This window comes from Argopecten irradians, chromosome 2 (assembly GCF_041381155.1).
Source record: "Argopecten irradians isolate NY chromosome 2, Ai_NY, whole genome shotgun sequence".
Classification (NCBI taxonomy): domain Eukaryota; kingdom Metazoa; phylum Mollusca; class Bivalvia; order Pectinida; family Pectinidae; genus Argopecten; species Argopecten irradians.
This window is the reverse complement of record NC_091135.1, coordinates 40,731,729-40,752,089: the sequence shown is the minus strand read 5'-3', so window position 1 is coordinate 40,752,089 and position 20,361 is coordinate 40,731,729. Positions and strand designations below refer to the sequence as shown.

Below are 20,361 nucleotides of genomic sequence, written 5' to 3'. Positions count from 1 at the left end.
CTCTACTCACAGATGTGGTCATCCTCGATACTCCAGGGCTTCCGATCACTTACGATCTCTACACCCCTGGACTATCTCATAGTGAAATTGAAGGCAGCTCAGCGGAAAACATTTGACCAATCACAGGCTAGCAAATATTTCATTTGAAGACTACAGAGAGAGCGACTCCTAACATCAAAGGCACAGAGTCAATCACAGTGTACCGTTATACGGCTCTTTTGATGTACATCAAATGACTAAGTTACCTGTTCTATTATGTTGCCTCCAGTTTCACTATGAGATAGTCCAGGGGTGTAGAGATCGTAAGTGATCGGAACCCCTGGAATATCGAGGATGAGATGTGGTAGAATCAAATACTCTTCATAGATAGAAAGGTCTTAAGGTCCTTTACAAAAATTGTGAATTATATGACCCTGGGGTCTCTCGTTTCCCCCTTGGGAGGGGGTTAAGTTTACTATAGTTCATATAGGGAAAACACATTTTTGAGCATTATTTGGTCATTTGTTATAGGAAATAAGTCAAATGTTGTCAGAATTATCAGTATTAGATGGCCATTGAATCCTATTAACACATTTTCTATGACTGACCCCCAGGGGCCTTTTAAAATTTGTGGTGGGGTCAAAAGGGGTCAAATAGGCTAAAACTTCAAAAATCTTCTCCTGAAATTCTGGTAATGGTACAATCAATTACTCTTCATAGATAGAAAGATCTTAAGGTCCTTTACAAAAATTGTGAATTATATGACCCTGGGGTCTCACGTTTCCCCCCTTGGGAGGGGGTAAAGTTTATTATAGTTTATATAGGGAAAACACATTTTTGAGCATTTTTTGCTCAATTTTCATAGGAAAGAGTCAAACTTGTTTAAATTATTAGCCTGAGATAGCATTTTAACATCATATCCATATTGGTCCTGGCTGACCCCTGGGGGCAGAGGGGCATGGCCAAAAAAGGTCAAATAGGCTAAAATTTCAAAAATCTTCTTCTAAAATTCTTGAAATGGTAGAATCAAATACACTTTATAGATGAAAAGGTCTTAAGGTGTTTTATAAAAATTGTGAATTATATGACCCTGGGTCTCACGTTTCCCCCTGGGGAGGGTGTAAAGTTTACTATAGTTTATATTGGGAAAACACATTTATGAGCATTTTTTGCTCAATTTTAATGAGTCAAAGTTAATTAGAATTATTAACCTGAGATAGCATTTTAACATCCATATTGGTCCTCGATGACCCCCTGGGGGACCAGAAAGACTGGACCAAACAAGGCCAAAATGACTAAATTTTCAAAAAATTCTTTAATTCTTCTAAGTTCACAGGTTTGATGGAAGCAAAAATAATCACTGACCAACTGCAAGGCCCAGTATATAGTGTTGATATGTCTTTTATTTGTTTCATTATTTGTTTCATTATATATTCAAACTCAGGTGACCGTTAAGGCCCACTGGCCTCTTGTTTTCTCTTTAGCAAATAAGAATTTCTTTAGCAAATTGTGCATTCACAGCATTTCATAATGAAAAACATTAAATAACGAAGAAGCATCAAATAATTATTTTATGCATCAATTAGAAAGTGCACAAATACAAAAGATCCCGATCATTCATTAAACCATACTCTGTTGTGCGTATTGTAACTTTACATCCCTTCAACATTAAAATATATATGGTACAGTAACTGATTTAGATTTGCTATGAAAGTAATGCGACTGATAAAAATGATGTTTGAAGCTTATGTCCGTGCGATTGGATATCAGGTGTGTGAAGAAAAACTTAAGCATTTTTTTGCGAACTAGGATGAATTTATTTTAGCAATTAGCCAGGTCGATTTGTTAATAACTAAAATGCAAATGGGTAGCGTGAGCCCAGATATAGACAGTGATGGTACCATAACCTCTGGAGTATAGAGGATAGACCAAGTCATACATATGTCTTAGACAAAATAAAAAAATATATTGGTACTTGTTTCCGGTAACACCCTTTCAAAATGAAGTGTTGGTAGGTAGGGATTTTTTTTTTTAATATAGATCTATTCTATTCTTCCCAGTTTCTTGCACTGAAAAACTGAAATAGACTTTCTTCAACCTTATATAAAACATGGATTCAAATCCCATGGGAGTATTGGTGTCTTAAATTTATAGAATTTGTACCAAAATTCCTGTGCCAGTATCCCCAGTCCGTCTCCGAGCCCTTTATTATCATTACCTTTATTATTGTTAACTTTCCGGATATGAAATCACATTGTTTTGTATTTAGTCTTGCTCGGCCTCTTCTGGCCTTCTCGCCCATGAAGTAAACACGTGCGTTTTGACTAATCCATGTTTGGACTTACTGGTGTTATATTACTGTAAAGGTTTATATTCACCCTGGCGTGGTGGCAGCGACGAAACGAACTTTCACGCCAACTCTGTATAAACACTAGACTTGTCAACTCCGCTTGTATAAAAGCATACAGGAAATAAAACATGACGTTGTCACATCGTGCTCTGAAACAGTGGAGCCTCACAAAGGAGGAGACTGTGAATTCCTTTGAAAATTGGAAACAAAATTTACTTTACACATTGTTGTTAGACTCTAAGTTCGACCCATTTTAAGTTTCTGGGGTCACGTGGGAGGTCAAATCTAAAAACTCGCCTCACAGGGGCTTCGTTGATGATGTAGGTGATGGCGGTGTTACAAAAAAAACAGAAAGTTGCCACATTGGAACTCATGCTCGGCCCAATCGCAAACTATTGTCCCCTCATATCAAGAAATTCGATCGTCAAATCGTCCACATCTATAGACCAAATATGGCAGTCTATCAGGTTACACTTTGGATTCCAAACAACAGGTGCACTTTTGATTGACTTTAGTTCTATTCAACTTGAACCAGGTGAAAGACCTGAGGATTTGTATCAACGGCTTGTCACGTTCGTCGACGATAATTTACTTTGTCAAGGTATGGGTATCTCTCATCACGGCCAGCCTCTAGATGAAGATGAGGAATTGTCTCCGACATTAGAAAATCTTGTCGTGTTAACATGGTTACGACTCGTTCACTCAGCTTAACCTCTTGAAACAAATATACGGTACCAAACTCCGATCTCGCACTCTCACTTCAATCAAACCTGAAATTTCAAAGGCACTCTCTTCATTACTAGAAGAACTCCAAGCGTCTGATGATGCTAAGGTCATGAGAGCTGCCGTCAGTCGTTTTCCTAATCAACCACGCAAAACTTCCTACGAGTGTAGCACATGGTCAAATAATACATGTCCTACCAAAGTTTGATGTCTATGCAAAACCGCCGGCAGACCTGACAATCATTTCCTCAGCAAATGTGCTTTCTTGCCCATTGAAGATAGACATTACCTCGTAAAAGCTAGGCAGATAACTGGAATATCCGATGTCAATTCTGACGACGAGCTAGATACTGTCAGTGAGATAAACGACCACTCGCAACCGGTAGCGACAGGAAACCCAAGTGCAAATATAAATAGGGTGAGAGTTGCCCAATCACCATATATAGACGCATTCAATGCGCATCACCCTGTTCGCTTAACTGTACATAGCGGCGCGACAGGCAACATGATCCGTACATCGGTCGCCAAGGATCTTTTGCGAGTTACCTGTAGCTCTCAATCTGCTATAGCCATGCTGACAGATCCTCGTCACTAACAATTGTCGGCGAGACACAAACAGTGTTCACTCATGACACAAACTACACCTCGACGCTCTTGTCGTTGAAAACCTTGGTACAGACATTTTGGCGGGAATTCCATTCATGGAACAAAATGACATTTCCATTCGTCCTGTGAAGCGCCAAATTCTCATCGACGACACAGTTTTGTGCAGTTACGGTTCGATACCGAACCCCGGAGACCGTCATGAGAGTGCATGTCCTTAGGGCACCTGAACGGTCAACAATTTGGCCAGGTCAGTTCCTTGAAATGGACATTCCGAATGATCTGTTGAGTCAGTGTCGGGTTGTTTCTATTGAGTCACATGACAGTCAATCCGCCAATTGTGGCCTCCGCCTTCATTGCTCACGTGTGTGTCCGGTAAAATCCGCATTCCTAACTTAACGCAGGAGCCTCAGGTTCTTAAAAGGAGTGAGCATTTCTGTAAGGTATGCGCGACATACATTCCAGAAGCGGAGTCGATCGGAGAACAATACACCAATCCCTGTAAACTAAAACAGCCTGACAGTAACCATTCAAAGACTGTAACTGTGGCCCCAGACAACATTCTTCATAAAGATACTAGGCAGGGCTTTTTGAATATCCTTCACAAGTATGATAGTGTTTTCGACTCAAATTTTTTCTGATTACAATGGTGCCGTTGATCCGTTCAAAGCTAAAGTCAACATGGGGCCCGTCTTACCTCCACAAAGGAAAGGTCGCCTTCCGCAATATGGTAAAAGTCAGCTGAACTATCTTCAAGACAAATTTGATGAACTTGAACAGCTTGGTGTATTTCGAAAACCCAAAGATGTCAATGTGTCTGTGGAATACCTAAACCCTCCTTCCTAGTCAAGAAACCTAACGGTGGTTTCAGACTGATCACAGCATTCGCTGATGTCGGTAGGTACAGTAAACCTCAACCGTCACTCATGCCGTACGTTAACTCAACACTTCGTCAAATTGCTCAATGGAAATTCCTCGCCATGACAGATCTCACAAAGGCTTTCTATCAGATCCTGTTGAGCAAGGACTCTATGAAGTTTTGCGCTGTCGTAACTCCTTTCCGAGGCGTTTGCGTATATGCTCGATTAGCGATCGGCATGCCCGGTTCTGAAACCTCACTTGAGGAACTAATGTGCCATGTGCTAGGCGATTTGGTCCAAGAGGGCATCATCGCGAAACTCGCCGATGACTTATATTGTGGAGGAAACACGCCTGATGAGCTTTTGAAAAACTTTGAACACGCAACAAAACAGTCTGTATTAAATGCTAGTAAAACAACAATCGCTCCCAGGCAAACAAACATACTTGGCTGGGTGTGGCGGTCAGGATCGTTACAAGCCTTACCTCATCGCGCCGCTACACTGTCGACATGTAGTGCCCCACCTACGGTTTCAGCATTACGCTCATTTATAGGTGCCTACAAAGTACTTTCTCGTGTCATAAAAAACAGCGTAATAAAAAACTTTCGTAGCCCCGTTAGATGATGTTGTCGCTGGACGAGATTCCCAAGATAAAATTCAGTGGACCGATGGTCTCCACAAAGCATTCAGTGCCGCGCAACACGCTCTACTGTCCAACCGTTCTATAGTAGTTCCTCAACCCTCTGATACATTGTGGATCGTCACCGATGGAGCAAGCACAAATCACGGTTTAGGAGCAACGCTGTACGTTTCTCGGGATAACACCACGCATTTAGCAGGTTTCTTCAGCGCGAAGCTCTGCTGTTGCAAGTGACGTGGCTCCCCTGTGAAATTGAAGCCCTATCGATCGCCGCCGCTATAAGCATTTCAGTCCTTACAGAATCCAATCGGTCAACAAGACTTGTGTTAACGGACAGTAAGCCCTGTAAACTTACCGTTCACTAGCAGAGGTGCATGGAATGCCATTCAAGCTGAATGCCCCGACCTGCATCGTGCCAACGCTCATCTCCGCCAAGGAAAGCGACCTTCAAAAAAACTGATAGGCATCCGAAATGTTAAACGATACATTTAGGTAGCTTCCATCGCGAAAGATGGCCTCATGGTCGTGAATCGTACAGATCCCCTTCACCCAACTCGAGAATGTATCATTGTGCCCAGAAGTGTTCTAGACGGTCTATTGACTTTTCTGCATCTCAAATTAGACCATCCAACAGCCCATCAGTTAAAAACTGTCGTACACTGTAGCTTTTACGCGTTGGACATGGACAAAGCTATTGAACATGTGTCGCTCTCTTGTCATCAATGCTCAGCACTACGCTCTACGGAACTATTGTTCCACAAGACTCGTCCGACCCTCCTGAAACAGTTGGTTCAAGTTTAGCGGCAGACATCATTAAACGCGAGCGTCAACTGTTTTGTGTTTAGTTTTGCTCGGCCTCTTCCAGCCTCCTCCCCCATGAAGTAAATACGTGTGTTTTGACTAATCCATGTTTGGACTTACTGGTGTTGTATTAAAGGTTTATATTCACCCTGGCGCTGATTTTGTGCAAAACCCCCAAAAATTAAGGTTGTTATTTGTTTGCTTGAGGGCAAAACTGATAAAAAGTTTTTAAGTAGGCACTGATTTTATAGGGTTGGTTGAGTTATTGGAAACCTGTGGTTGTCATGTTTCGTCCGTCGTCATCCGCCATGCGCCGTGCGCCATGCACCGTGCTTCGTCCGTCGTGCGTTAACTTTTCATATTTTGAACTTCTTCTCAAATTTTACCAGTGCAATTTAGCTGAAACTTACAAGAAATGATCCTGACATGGTCCCGACAAAGTGTTGTTATTTTTCGGGTCGATCAAAAATCAAAGATGGCCGCCACAGCCGCCATCTTGAAAACACATTTTGAACTTCTTCTCTAGTTCTACCGGTGCGATTTGGCTCAAACTGGCATGAAATGATCCTGACATGGTCCCGACTAAGTATTGTTATTTTTCGGGTTGATCTGAAATCCTAGATGGCCGCCACAGCCACCATCTCGATAACACATTTTTAACTTCGCAAATTCTACCGGTGCTATTTGGCTGAAACTTGTATGAAATAATCCTGCCATGGTCCCGACAAAGTGTTGTTATTTTTTTGAGTCGATCCGAAATCAAGATGACCACCACAGCCGCCATCTTGAAAACATATTTTGAACGTCTTCTCTAGTTCTACCGGTGTGATTTGGCTGAAACTTGCATGAAATGATGCTGACATGATCCCGACAAAGTGTTGTTATTTTTCGGGTCGATCTGAAATCCAAGATGGCCACCACAGCCGCCATCTTGAAACGCATTTTGAACTTCTTCTCAAGCTCTACCGGTGCGATTTGGCTCAAACTTGCATGAAATGATACTGACATGGTCCCAACAATGGGTTGTTATTTTTCAGGTTGATCCGAAATCCAAGATGGCCGCCACAGCCGCCATCTTGAAAACACATTTTGAACTTCTTCTCAAGTTCTTCCGGTGCAATTTGGCTAAAACTTTCATGAATTGATTCTGACATGGTCCTGACAAAGTGTTGTTATTTTTCGGGTCGATCAAAAATCTAAGATGGCTGCCACAGCCGCCATCTTGAAAACACATTTTAAACTTCTTCTCAAGTTCTACCGGTGCGATTTGGCTGAAACTAGCATGAAATGATCCTGACATGGTCCCAACAAAGAGTTGTTACATTTCTGGTTGATCCCAAATCGAAGATAACTACCATGACACTATATCTAATTCATTTCCTATATGATTATTGCCAAGGTAGTCAGATGACTGTTTAGGCCCTTGAGCCTCTTGTTTGAATATTGAGGTTAATGGCTTTGCTATGGTGCCCTTTGTTTCTTAAAGAAGTTTTGAGTGAATTCCGTCCTGACCAGGTGATTTATTTGGTTTTTAGGTCACCTGAGATGAAGTCTCAAGTGACCTATTCTAATCGCCTTTTGTCCGTCGTGCGTCTTGCGTCGTCTGTTGTATGGCGATAAACAATTTACTTTTTCGACTTCTTCTCCAAAACCACTGAACCAAAATTGTTGAAATTTTGCAGAAACCTTCCATAGCCAAAGGTTCCATAGCCAAAGGTCAACCAAATTTGTGAATTATACGGTCTCAGGCCCCCAGTGGCCTGAGGGGTGGGGCCAAAAGGGGGTCAAATAGGCTAAAACTTTAAAAATCTTCTTCTGAAATTCCAGAGAAGGTAGAATCAAATACTCTTCATAGATTGGAAGGTCCTTTACAAAAATTGTGAATTATTTGACCCTGGGGTCTTGCGTTCTCCCCCTGGGGAGGGGGTCAAGTTTACTATAGTTTATATAGGGAAAAGACATTTTTGAGCATTATTTGGTCATTCTAAAAGTAAATGAGTCAAACTTTGTTAGAATTATTAGTATGAGATGGCCATTGAATCCTATTAACAATTTTTCCACGACTGACCCCCAGGAGCCTGAGGGGTGGGGCCAAAAGGGGTCAAATAGGCTAAAACTTCAAAAATCTTCTTCTGAAATTCCAGAAATGGTAGAATCAAATACTCTTCATAGATTGGAGGGTCTTGAGGTCCTTTACAAAAATTGTGAATTATTTGACCCTGGGGTCTTGCGTTCTCCCCCTGGGGAGGGGGTCAAGTTTACTATAGTTTATATAGGGAAAAGACATTTTTGAGCATTATTTGGTCATTCTAAAAGTAAATGAGTCAAACTTTGTTAGAATTATTAGCCTAAGATGGTATTTTAACATCATATCCATATTGGTCCTTGCCATCCCCCAGGGGCCAGAGGGCGGGGCCAAAATTGATCAAAATAGCTAAAATTTTAAAAGTCTCCTTCTGAATTCACAAATTTGATGGAACCAAGTATTCTTCATAGATTGTAAGGTCTTTTTAAGGCCCTTTACAAAAATTGTGAATTTCATGGCCCTGGCATCTCGGACTTTACCCTGGGGAGGGGGTCAAATTTACTATAGTTTATTATTTGCTTTGTTTTCATAGGATATTAGTCAAACTGGGTTAGAATTATTAGCCTGAGAAAGCATTTTAACATCATATCCATATTGGCCCAGGCCGACCCCCAGGGGCCAGAGGGATGGGGCCAAAAGGGGTCAAATTGGCTGCCGACCCCCAGGGGCCAGAGGGGTGGAGCCAAAAGGGGCCAAATTGGCTAACTTTTCAAAAATCTTTCTTCTGAATTCACAGATTCGATGGAACCAAATATTCTTCATAAATTGAAAGGTCTTAAGGCCCTTTACAAAATGTGTGAATTTCATGGCCCCAGTGGGATCTCAGATTTTCCCCTGGAGAGGGAGTCAAATTTACTATAATTTATGTAGGAAAACACATTTATGAACATTATTTGCTTAGTTTTAATAGGAAATTAGTCAAACTGGTTTAGAATTATTAGCCTGAAATTGAATTTTAACACCATATCTATTTTGGTCATGGCTGACCCCCAGGGACCAGAGGGGGGGGGGAGGGGGGAGTACAAATTGGGTCAAAATGGCTAAAATTTCAAAAATCTTCTTCTGAATTCACAGGTTTGATAGAACCAAATGATCTTCATAGATTAAAAAGTGAAAATATAAAATCACTGACACTGACTGACTTCTAGTTTGGTTTTGTTGTTTAACATTTGCACAGCAAATTGGAATTTAAAGCATAAGGTTTGGTAACATAATACACTAACTATCAAAAATAAAATAGAAAATAAAAATACTAATACGAAGGTTTAACTTTAAAGTTAATTCTAATTGGTAAATACATTTACAGATTTAAACCAGCACTCAGGTGACTGTCAAGGCCTCTTGGGGCTCTTGTTATTTATTATTATTATTAGATAGTGCCTCCAGTACTATTTCCTCCGTGATTTCAAAGTTTACCAGTGGAGTTATTATATTCCTCATAGGTAACGGGGGTAGATGGGTATTTCTGTCTTCCACAAATACACTGACAAAAAATTTGTTCATAACTTCGGCTATTTCTTATTCATCTGTAAGGTCTTCACTTGGGTAAGTGACTCTTGTGATGGTAGATTTTGTTTTTGTTTTTGATCTTATATAATTCCGGATTCCAGGTATATATAAATACAGTGTTTCAGATACTAGCTTGCATGAACTCGTATTTACATATCATTATTAGTAAATTACACACAGAAAATATTTGAATTTGCGCCAATAACATAAACAAAATTAGAATTAATAGTTGCGTCATTCTTGACTCACACTGACATTTTACATATAAGCCTATCATTACCAAGCTATTACTTATATTAACTATTATACTATTTATTATTACTTTAGCTAATACTATTGGGACCAATTACTTTTGATCTCATAAAGTCCTTTTCTGACTCTTTGAAACTTGAGAGTCTTTCTAGTTCTAGTATCGTTCTGATGCAATTAATTGTTATATAACTATTATTATGGTCTTTACTCAAAATGTGTTTATTTTACACTCATAAAAAAGTTATATTCAAAAGTTACAAAGGACACAAGCATGTGACTTTAAAAAAACACTGGTTTGTTTCAATTTTTTGGGGGATTTTATCAGCCTTGCTTACCTCAGGTATGATGAGACTGGATACCACAGGTAATCTGATATGTATTGTCTCTATGCTGACTTACTGGAATTATCGCTGAGGTACACAATATGAAGGCTGAGTCTGTATCTTTATCGTTGGTTCTAAAGTTTGGCTCTATTTTGTGTATTGATATTATTGTTTCCTTCGAAATTTATTCATAAAGTATTTAGATTGAAATAGCTAAAGCAATATCTGTAAATTTAGAAACTTCACTGTCAGGTCAAGTTTCTTTAATAGTTATAGTACTGGAAGTGCATTGGCGTCTTGAATTTAATCATCAGTTGATATGGTAAATTCTCTTTGAAGCAAAATATACAATCTGTATATAAGTAAGTATCTTACTGAAATTTACATTTGATCTGAAAGGAAATTATGCACAGCTGATCAATCTATGGTTTTTTAAGATTACAGATTAAACTAATACATGAAACAGCAGCTGTGATGTACTTGTTTCCTCAATAAACTGTATAGACCAGTCACACTCACAGGGACCTGAGTATTAGGATAGTAATGGCTATGTTATAGAGGATGACCAATCACTTGCTGAAAACACTTTCTTGGCATCCAAAATGTCTAATTTCAACATGATTTAAACTTTGTGTAAAAATCACTTAGCTTTGGAGACAATTTAATTCTTGGTTCTTTGAATGATCTCCATAGACTTTCAGGTATAAAGTGTGACCTAAAGGACCAAATCTTTGCAATATTCCAGTATTTATGGTCTGGGGAATTGTATAAAATTCGTAAAGAATAAGAGTATCTATGCAGACAAGTTTGACTGTGATAGCCATTTCTTGTAAATGATGAAAAAATAAACAGGAATATTTTCTCTGTGATGTTAATATTTGGAAATATACATTTTTGGAATATAAATTTATGCTTATTCATTTCACTCCTCCCTCATCTCCTTGTCCTTTCTCCTATTTATGTATTTACAGTGGCTTAATTCAGTATCTGAATTTATTTAGCTAGCTACAAAAACAAAACAAACAAAAAACCCCAGTAAAATCAGTATAAATTTGTATGGACTTTTATACATGTAAAAATTGTAACTTAATTTGCAAATCCCTGTGTTGCAAATCAGGATTGTTATAAATGTTATTACATGTTGGATTTGTGGCTAAAATGCAGAGTGAGTATGTACAATTAAGTGATGAAATTACCTTATTAATAAGAATATTTATTAATAATAATATCTCACCAAATGAAAGGTGAGGGTGGGGGAGCATGCATTCATTTTAGTTTTGTACAATGTAATAGCTGCCTAGAGTACCAAAAATATTTAGTTTTTCCTCATTTTTTTTCACAGAGTACATGTATCTGTTTTCCAGTTATGAAGTGAGGATAACTGAACTAGAACGACTTCAATATGAACAATAACGAGATAACAATAATACATTTCAATGATGTGTACAACATTGAGCCCCAGAAGGATGAACCCCAGGGAGGAGCAGCGAGGCTGGCAGCATATGTACGGAAGTGCGAGGCACAACATCTTAATCCACTAGTCATATTTAGTGGAGATGTTTTGAACCCATCATTATGTAAGTATTAATTGAAAAACTAAGGAAATGACTACACATTTACATGTGACAGATGACCATCCAGTGATTTTTTTTTTAGGTACATTTGGGGCCGAATAAACGCCCCTTCTCCTAGAGAAATTTTGCTGTATTTTTCCAATTTCATTTAAATATTTTCCCAAATAAATAAAAACTCTCAAAAATATATATACAGTATAACTTGTCTAAACCGGATGTGAACGGGACCAGTCTATTTGTTCGGTTTATACAGGTGTCCCGTTTATAGAGGATAGTACATTATCACAATATGTTCACATGGAAATCATCAGAAGAATTTTTTATTACAGCACAAACATTTATTCTCACATGTGTACATGGTAGAACACAGAATTCCATCCTACGTTTTCTTGGTTTCTGAGGTGTACATGTATGATCCATTTCTCTCAGTGTGCTACATTCAAATGAACTCTCAGAAGTTATGTGTATGCTTTATGGTTAGAATTGACCGTGAAAAGTATTTACAAATACAGTGTACATGTAATAAAACTGTTGAATGAAAAGTGAAAAGTTGTCACTATCTAGCACTTAGTATATACCAGTACAGGTAAATCCCCTAAGGCGCCTCATGATCAGTCCCATGTTGTGAAAACATTGCTGCCGGTTTGCCCAAGTTAATTTTACAAAGAAAGGTAAAGTAACATTACCTAGACAGTTCCGGTTTTCAGAGTAGACAGGTTCCGGATTATGCAGGTTTTGGGTACTATAGTTTATTAAGAAATTTGCCGGGACCAAAAAAATTAATCGGTATAGACAAGTTTCCGGTTTATACAGGGTTCGGTTCAGACAAGTTATACTGTATTTCAAGAAAAAACTATGTAACTTTCTTCCAATTCAAAAGGTACAGGCCCCTGAAATTATTGAGTATGAAAATCACTGCCATCATGGAATTGAAAAATTGAATCTTGTTACGTGTAAAGAAATTATGTACTGAAGGGATCTTCTTCAAGTTCCGTGTGTAGATTGGCTGGTCCGCTGGACATTGATATTAATTTACTAAAAAAAAAATTCATTGGTAAAAATTGGTTAAATATGACGAAAAGCTATTTATATATCTATTGCAGTAAGTATATTTATGAAGGGAGAACAAATGATTCCTGTACTCAATGCCATAGGAGTTCACTGTGCAGTATACGGCAACCATGATTTCGGTAAGAGTTTAACCTGGAAACATTTTCCTTTGGTTTCAATGCCTGTAGCTTGATTTTACTGATATATATGAACTAAATACAAATATTAAAGCTAATATAGTTTAGATAACCTGAAAATATAGAATATAGTTGCATAATACATTGAATACAAGTAAGGACTTTCAATATATACAGAACAAATACTGAACTTTTATTTTGAAGTCATTTGTGATTTTGAAGCTATTGCACTTGTTATTGAGGTATATTTACAGTTTGCACTGACATGGACTCAATAACCATGCTTTCTAGTTATATCATTATCAGTGTATAATGATAGTACAACATGTGCGGTGATTCTATTGTTACGGGAATAGTCTCTGGTCATGACCCCACTTTTGGTGGGAACATAGGAATGACTGGATTCCAATCAGCTATTCAATCGAATTCGTTGACGATGACGAGAGAGGAAAAAATATGGGAATTTTAATAAAAAATATGCAATTGTTGCGAGAATAAATAATAATCAATTACGTGAAAAACTGTAATATAAGGAATAGATTTTTATTTTGTTGAGGTTATGAGGGTATAATGATAATGGAGAACGTATAAATTATGAAGCCGGTTACATAAAATTTACATGGGCTCCATTATCATTATACCCTCATAACCTCAACAAAATAAAAATCTATTCCTTAAACATTTTATTCAAGATTGTATAAACTTTCATATCCATCAATTCTGTCATTATACAAGAAAAAAATTTAAGAATTAAAGTATCTTTCTGGTGGATTTATCGAAGGATAAAGTTAAGTAGGGTATCAGTATATGGAATGGACCTCGAAGCGGTCCATGAAACAAATATCGATACCCTACTCAACTTTATCTTTCGATAAATCCACCAGAAAGATACTTTAATCCTTATATTTACAGTCTTAACTATTAATTTCATAGCTCAATATTTAACATATTTAGTGGTTATGACATTTATAAGATTAAAAGAAAATTATATCGTTTGGCTCTTGACAGGCATTTGGAACAGCCAATCGAAGTGGCGGATATTCCCGTCAATTTATAAATAAACATACAAATAAAATGAGTTACATCCGATGAAGTATATATCTGCGACTTTCCTGGTATGAAATTATAAGTAATTTGATTTTTCTAATGTTAAAAACTCCACAATGCAAATCAATTTGATTTTAGGCGTTTGCATAATGTGATTACCTACGCATACACAATTCATTACCTGGCAAGATATTTTTAAAACGTAGCTGTGACGCGGCGTCTGATTCAAACTGCCTGTGTGAAAGAGGTGTAACGAACAGAGAGTTTCTTCAACTTTGTGATCACTTGAGTTCTACTTTGATCAATTCACGTTTTAAATGACTTGAATACATGGATGTTATAATGGTTACATGCCATTATTTACCGATTTTAGAGATTTTCAAATGAATCGGATGTTGGCCGTCAAATTTAATTAAACAATTTTACGAATGAACATGCATCTGATATGTAATTATTTTCATCTTTAATATATTTTCATTGCATATTTTATCTTTTAAACACTTTTACAGTGACTTGTTCGATGTATAGGTAACTTTACAAAACTTGCGAGTAAAACTTACAATTTTCACATATGAATCACAACGTAATTATGCAAAAACATCGGCAGATTTTGGTTTTCATCCACAGAAAAGTCGCACTGATGTATAAGCCGCACTCCCGATTTTCAGGGAAAACTGTTGCGGCTTATACTCCGGAAAAACTGTACAAACACAGGTAGGCCCACACTATGTATGTTACAGATTACCGCTCTCAGAATGTTAGCATTAAAAGTTGTATCGTTGTTTCAAACACTTCAATAAATCCTACATATATCGATTATAAGTATTGTAAAAGCCACAACTGCAGGATCCAGTTTCATTAATATTTCGAATCATCCAAACGTGTGTAGGGCATATAAAGTATCCGGCGATCACCGTAGATAACAAACAGGACTTGTCAGTCCTGGGACTCCCCTGATCGAGCTGTATCGTCGTGCTAGTTTTGGTAAAACTTGTCCTACTCAAAGACTGTTTTTTTTTTTACATATCTTATCCATTTGCGTGCAACCAAATATGTTACAAATACAAATAGGATGTACATGTTTTAGCCAACAACACAGTGTTGCCACAGTGTTGCTGACACAAGATGTAAACATTGCGACGTCGTCGGAATGGTCAAAACTGTACATTGTACAACATAATACGCAACAGATGCGATACGGTAATAACATAAACAATGTAACTTTTCTATGTTTGTATTTATACACGTACATGTATGTGTTCAAAATTATTTTGATACATGTTCTTCGATGTACGATCGGTAGGCCTGCTGAAAACACTCATATATATTCATCTGTGTGGCTCCAAATTGCACGTGACATACTCAATTTATCGGGAAATAAAGTTGAGTAGCCTTTAGTGGTTGAAATCAATGGGGTTTATACTATCAATTCACCCCTGACTGTAAATGTTATGATATATGAGTATTGCATGTTTTATCTTCATTTGTGATAACACTTGAAATAACATTGCTTATTTCCAGTGATTGTTTAAGGTAGTAAAGTTTTCACATTCATATTGCATGAATGTCATAATATAGCTTTTTAAGTCATCTGACCCAAAGGGTCAGGATGACCTATTGTCATAATGCACTGTCCATCGTAGTGTGCCGTGTGCTGTCCACCGTCCGCCATGCGTAAACTTTTCATTCAAACGACTTCTTCTCAATAACCGAAAGGCAAAGGCTTGTAGCATGCTGGGATGAAGGTCTACCAAGTTTGTTCAAATGAATGACCTTGACCTTCATTCAAGGTCACAGGGGTCAAAAAAGGTTAAAATCTTCAAACAACTTCTTCTCAAGAACCAGAAAGCCCAGGATATTGATATTTGGCCTCTAGCATGCTGGGATAAAGGGCTACCAAGTATGTTCAAATGTTGACCTTGACCTTCATTTAAGGTCACAGGGATCAAATAGGCTAAAATCCTTTAAACAACTTCTTGTGAATAACTAAGAGGCCTAGAGACCTGATATTGGGCCTCTCACATGCTAGGATGAAGGGCTTTCAAGTTTGTTCAAATCAATGACCTTGATCTTCATTCGAGGTCAAAGGGGTCAAAAATAAAAAAATTTAAACAACTTCATCTCAATAACCAGAAGGCCCAGGGTACTGATATTGAGCGTGTAGCCTGCTGGGATAAAGGGCTTCCAAATTTGTTCAAATGAATGACCTTGGCCTTCATTCAAGGCCACAGGGGTCAAAAAGGCTAAAATCTGCAAACAACTTCTTCTCTAGAAGCAGAAAACCCAGGGTATTGATATTAGGCCTGTAGCATGCTGGGATGAAGTACTACCAAGTTTGTTCAAATGAATGACCTTGACCTTCATTCAAGGTCAGAGGGGTCAAAAAGGCTAAAATCTTCAAACGACTTCTTCTCTAGAAGCAAAAAGCCCAGGGTATTGATATTAGGCCTGTAGCATGCTGGGATGAAGTACTACCAAGTTTATTCAAATGAATGACCTTGACCTTCATTCAAGGTCACAGGGTTTAAAAATGCTAAAATCTTTAAATGACTTCTTCTCAATAATCAGAAGGCCCAGGGTACTGATATTGGGCATGAATCATGCTGGGATGAAGGGCTACCAATTTTGTTCAAATGAATGACCTTGACCTTCATTCAAGGTCAGAGGGGTCAAAAAGGCTAAAATCTTCAAACGACTTCTTCTCTAGAAGCAGAAAGCCCAGGGTAGTGATATTAGGCCTGTAGCATGCTGGGATGAAGTACTACCAAGTTTGTTCAAATGAATGACCTTGACCTTCATTCAAGGTCACAGGGTTCAAAAATCCTAAAATCTTTAAACAACTTCTTCTCAATAACCATGCAGAAGGCCCAGGGTACTGATATTGGGCATGTAGTATGCTGAGATGAAGGTCTACCAAGTTTGTTCAAATGAATGACCTTGACCTACATTCAAGGTCAGAGGGGTCAAAAGGCTAAAATCTTCAAACGACTTCTTCTCTACAAGCAGAAAGCCCTGGGTATTGATATTAGGCCTGTAGCATGCTGGGATGAAGTACTACCAAGTTTGTTCAAATGAATGACCTTGACCTTCATTTAAGGTCACAGGGATCAAATAGGCTAAAATCCTTTAAACAACTTCTTGTGAATAACTAAGAGGCCTAGAGACCTGATATTTGGCCCCTGACATGCTGGGATGAAGGGCTATTAAATTGGTTAAAATCAATGACCTTGATTATCATTCAAGGTCACAGGGGTCAAAAATGCTAAAATATGTTAACGACTTCTTCCTAATAACCAGTAGGCCCAGGGTACTGATATTGAGCATGTAGCATGCTGGGATAAAGGGCTTCCAAGTTTGTTCAAATGAATGACCTTGACCTTCATTCAAGGTCACAGGGATCGAATAGGCTAAAATCTTTAAACGACTTCTTCTCAAGAACCGGAAGGCCCAAGGGACTGATATTGGGCATGTAGCATGCAGGGATGAAGGGCTACCAAATTTGTTCAAATGAATGACATTGACCTTCATTTAAGGTCACCGGGATCGAATAGGCTAAAATCTTTAAACGACTTCTTCTCAAGAACCGGAAGGCCCAAGGTACTGATATCGGGCATGTAGTGAATAACTAAGAGGCCTAGATACCTTATATTGGGCCCCTGACATGCTGGGATGAAGAGCTTTTAAGTTTGTTCAAATCAATGACCTTGATCTTCATTCAAGGTCACAGGGGTCAAATAGGCTAAAATCTTTAAACGACTTCTTCTCAAGAACCAGAGTGCCTAGGGTACTGATATTGGGCATGTATCATGTTGGAATGAAAGGTTACCAAGTTTGTTCAAATGAATGACCTTGACCTTCATTCAAGGTCACAGGGGTCAAATAAGCTAAAATATTTACATGACTTCTTGTGAATAACTAAGAGGCCTAGAGACCAGATACTGGGCCCCTGACATGCTGATATGAAGGGCTACCAAGTTTGTTCAAATGAATGAACTTGATGTTCATTCAAGGTTACAGGGGTCAAAAAACTTAAATATTTAAACGACTTCTTCTCAATATCCAGAGTGCCCAGGGTACTGATATTGGGCATGTATCATGCTGGGATAAAGGGCTACCAAGTTTGTTCAAATGAATGATCTTGACCTTCATCCAAGGTCACAGGGGTCAAAAAGGCTAAAAAAAATTAAACGACTTCTTCTCAAGAACCAGAAGGCCCAGGGTACTGATATTGGGTCTGTAGCATGCTGGGATGAAGGGCTACCATATTTGTTTTAAAATAAATGACCTTGATCTTCATTCACAGGGGTCAAAAGGGCTTAAATATTTAAATGGCTATGTTGTATTGTGCCAATAGTCAGATGACCGTTAAGGCCCATGGGCCTCTTGTTAAATGATCATATATTATTGGAGAGCTTTCTTCTGAACTCTGAAATGTGAACTTGTTTATGTTTAAACTGAAAATAATTGCATGGTATGTGTATGGTGACCATGGAGATATTTTGAATGTTGCATTTTGTTTAAGATTTTGGAGTAGACCATTTAGAAAACTTTAGAAGACAGACTAACTTTCCATGGCTTATAAGTAATGTTACGGATAATCTCACTCAAGAGCCACTGGCGGAAGGAAAGGTTACTCACATGATGGAATGGAATGGATTTAAGGTACTACAATGCCCAATCTTTCCTTTGTCTGTTGAATGATAAGCATCTGGCATTACATTGAAAGAATATTGTAAATTCATATGGAAAATGTTTGCATTGCTAGTATCAAGCTTAAAATTCCTATGCCAAAGTAACTGCTCCATGCTAATGTTCATGATGTAATGCACAGAGAACAGTGGTAGTAAATATATCATTGACTATTGTAAATCGGCTTATTTCGCAAGGTTATGCCTAACAATCTTTCATGGCGAACTATGTATTGGCATTTTAGATTCATAAAAGATAAACCATAGATTAAATACATTCTTCCCTTATAAGTTGAAATGAAGGACAAATTCTTACAGGGATTTCTGATTTAGACAGGGATATCTCACTCTGAATTAATACTGTACCAATAAATACATTTCACTTGTCTGCATAAGGTAAGAATTTCTTAAGTGCCAGGCCAACAAAGTCTGTACACAAAGATTAATAAAGGGTCTCTATGCTTAGAACAGACCGATGCAGTTTGATCGTTTTGCTCACCAGTGTATTTAGAAAAATATTTTCCCATTACCCTAAAGTATCTGCAAAATCATTTTGTGAAGAATGTACTTACCCGGTATGTTAAAGTAAAAGACAAAAAGTTATACAGGCGGGTCTATAATTAATGTGTAAAAGTTAATATCTAGAAATTGATATTTAGAAATGATATATCTGCTAGGTACTCTGAAGCATTGACCATCAAGGGGGAAAAAAATCTTTTCTTTTTTTAGCTTTAAAATCCTACTCCTTCTTCATCCTTGGATGGATTTCATCCATATTTGGTGTAAAACATCATTGGGGGAGGACAATCATATCTTATATAAATGAGCCTGGTCCAACCTAGGGGCTGAGGGTTGGGGCCCCAAAAGGGCAAATGTTCTTAATTTTAGCTTTAAAATCCTACTCCTCCTTCATCCTTGGATGGATTTCATCCATATTTGGTGTGAAACATCATTGGGGAAGGACAATCATATTTTATATAAATGAGTCTGGTCCGACCCCTAGGGGCTGAGGGTTGGGGCCCCAAAAGGGCAAATTTTTCTTAGTTTTAGCTTTAAAATCCTACTCCTCCTTCATCCTTGGATGGATTTCATCCATATTTGGTGTGAAACATCATTGGGGAAGGACAATCATATTTTATATAAATTAGCCTGGTCCGACCCCTAGGGGCTAAAGGGTGGGGCCCCAAAAGGGCAACATTTTTTCCTGTTTTCAGGTTTCGGTCTCCAATCTCAATGAAAATTGATCTATAGGGGTTTTAATTGATGCCGATCAACACGCAAACATTTTGTAAAGATTATGGTATTCCTAGATGGCCGCTGGCCCACTTCCTGTTTCCAGGTTTCGGTCACTGATCTCAATGAAAATTGGTCTATAGGGGTTTTAATTGATTCAGAAGGGGAAACTTTAGGTGAGGACAATCATATTTTATAAAGGACCAAGGTAAGACCCATGGGGATAGTACGGCGGAGGTCCAAAATGGGAGCTTTGCTGAAATTCGGCTTTAAAATCTGACTCCTCTTTATATTAATCCTTGAATGGGTTACAACCATATATGGATGAAGGGCTACCAAGTTTGTTCAACAAATGACATTTACCTATTTCAGAAACTTACATATTCAACTAAGGAGTTCCTTATATTGTTTATATTAATCGTTAACCAATACTTTATACTGTGACTTTGTTGTTTTGTGCCATGAGCCAGATGACCGTTAAGGCCCATGGGCCTCTTGTTACCAAA

At 38.1% G+C, this 20,361-nt stretch overlaps 1 protein-coding gene across 5 annotated transcripts in view; it reads left to right on the top strand.

The window, feature by feature from the left end:
* The window catches only part of LOC138315490 (mannosylglucosyl-3-phosphoglycerate phosphatase-like), a 39,482-nt gene that overhangs the window by 1,718 nt on the left and 17,403 nt on the right, over window positions 1-20,361 (top strand). For 3 of the 5 annotated variants that reach the window (XR_011207502.1, XM_069256547.1, XM_069256546.1), the window contains exons 2-4: window positions 11,469-11,703; window positions 12,804-12,890; window positions 18,457-18,596. Coding sequence is in view for 4 of the 5 variants with exons in the window: in XM_069256547.1 (XP_069112648.1) it covers window positions 11,529-11,703; window positions 12,804-12,890; window positions 18,457-18,596 (402 nt within the window). In the remaining variant the exon portion in view is untranslated. The remainder of the gene's footprint in view (window positions 1-11,468; window positions 11,704-12,803; window positions 12,891-18,456; window positions 18,597-20,361) is intronic. The other 2 variants (XM_069256549.1, XM_069256548.1) reach the window with 1 other exon arrangement.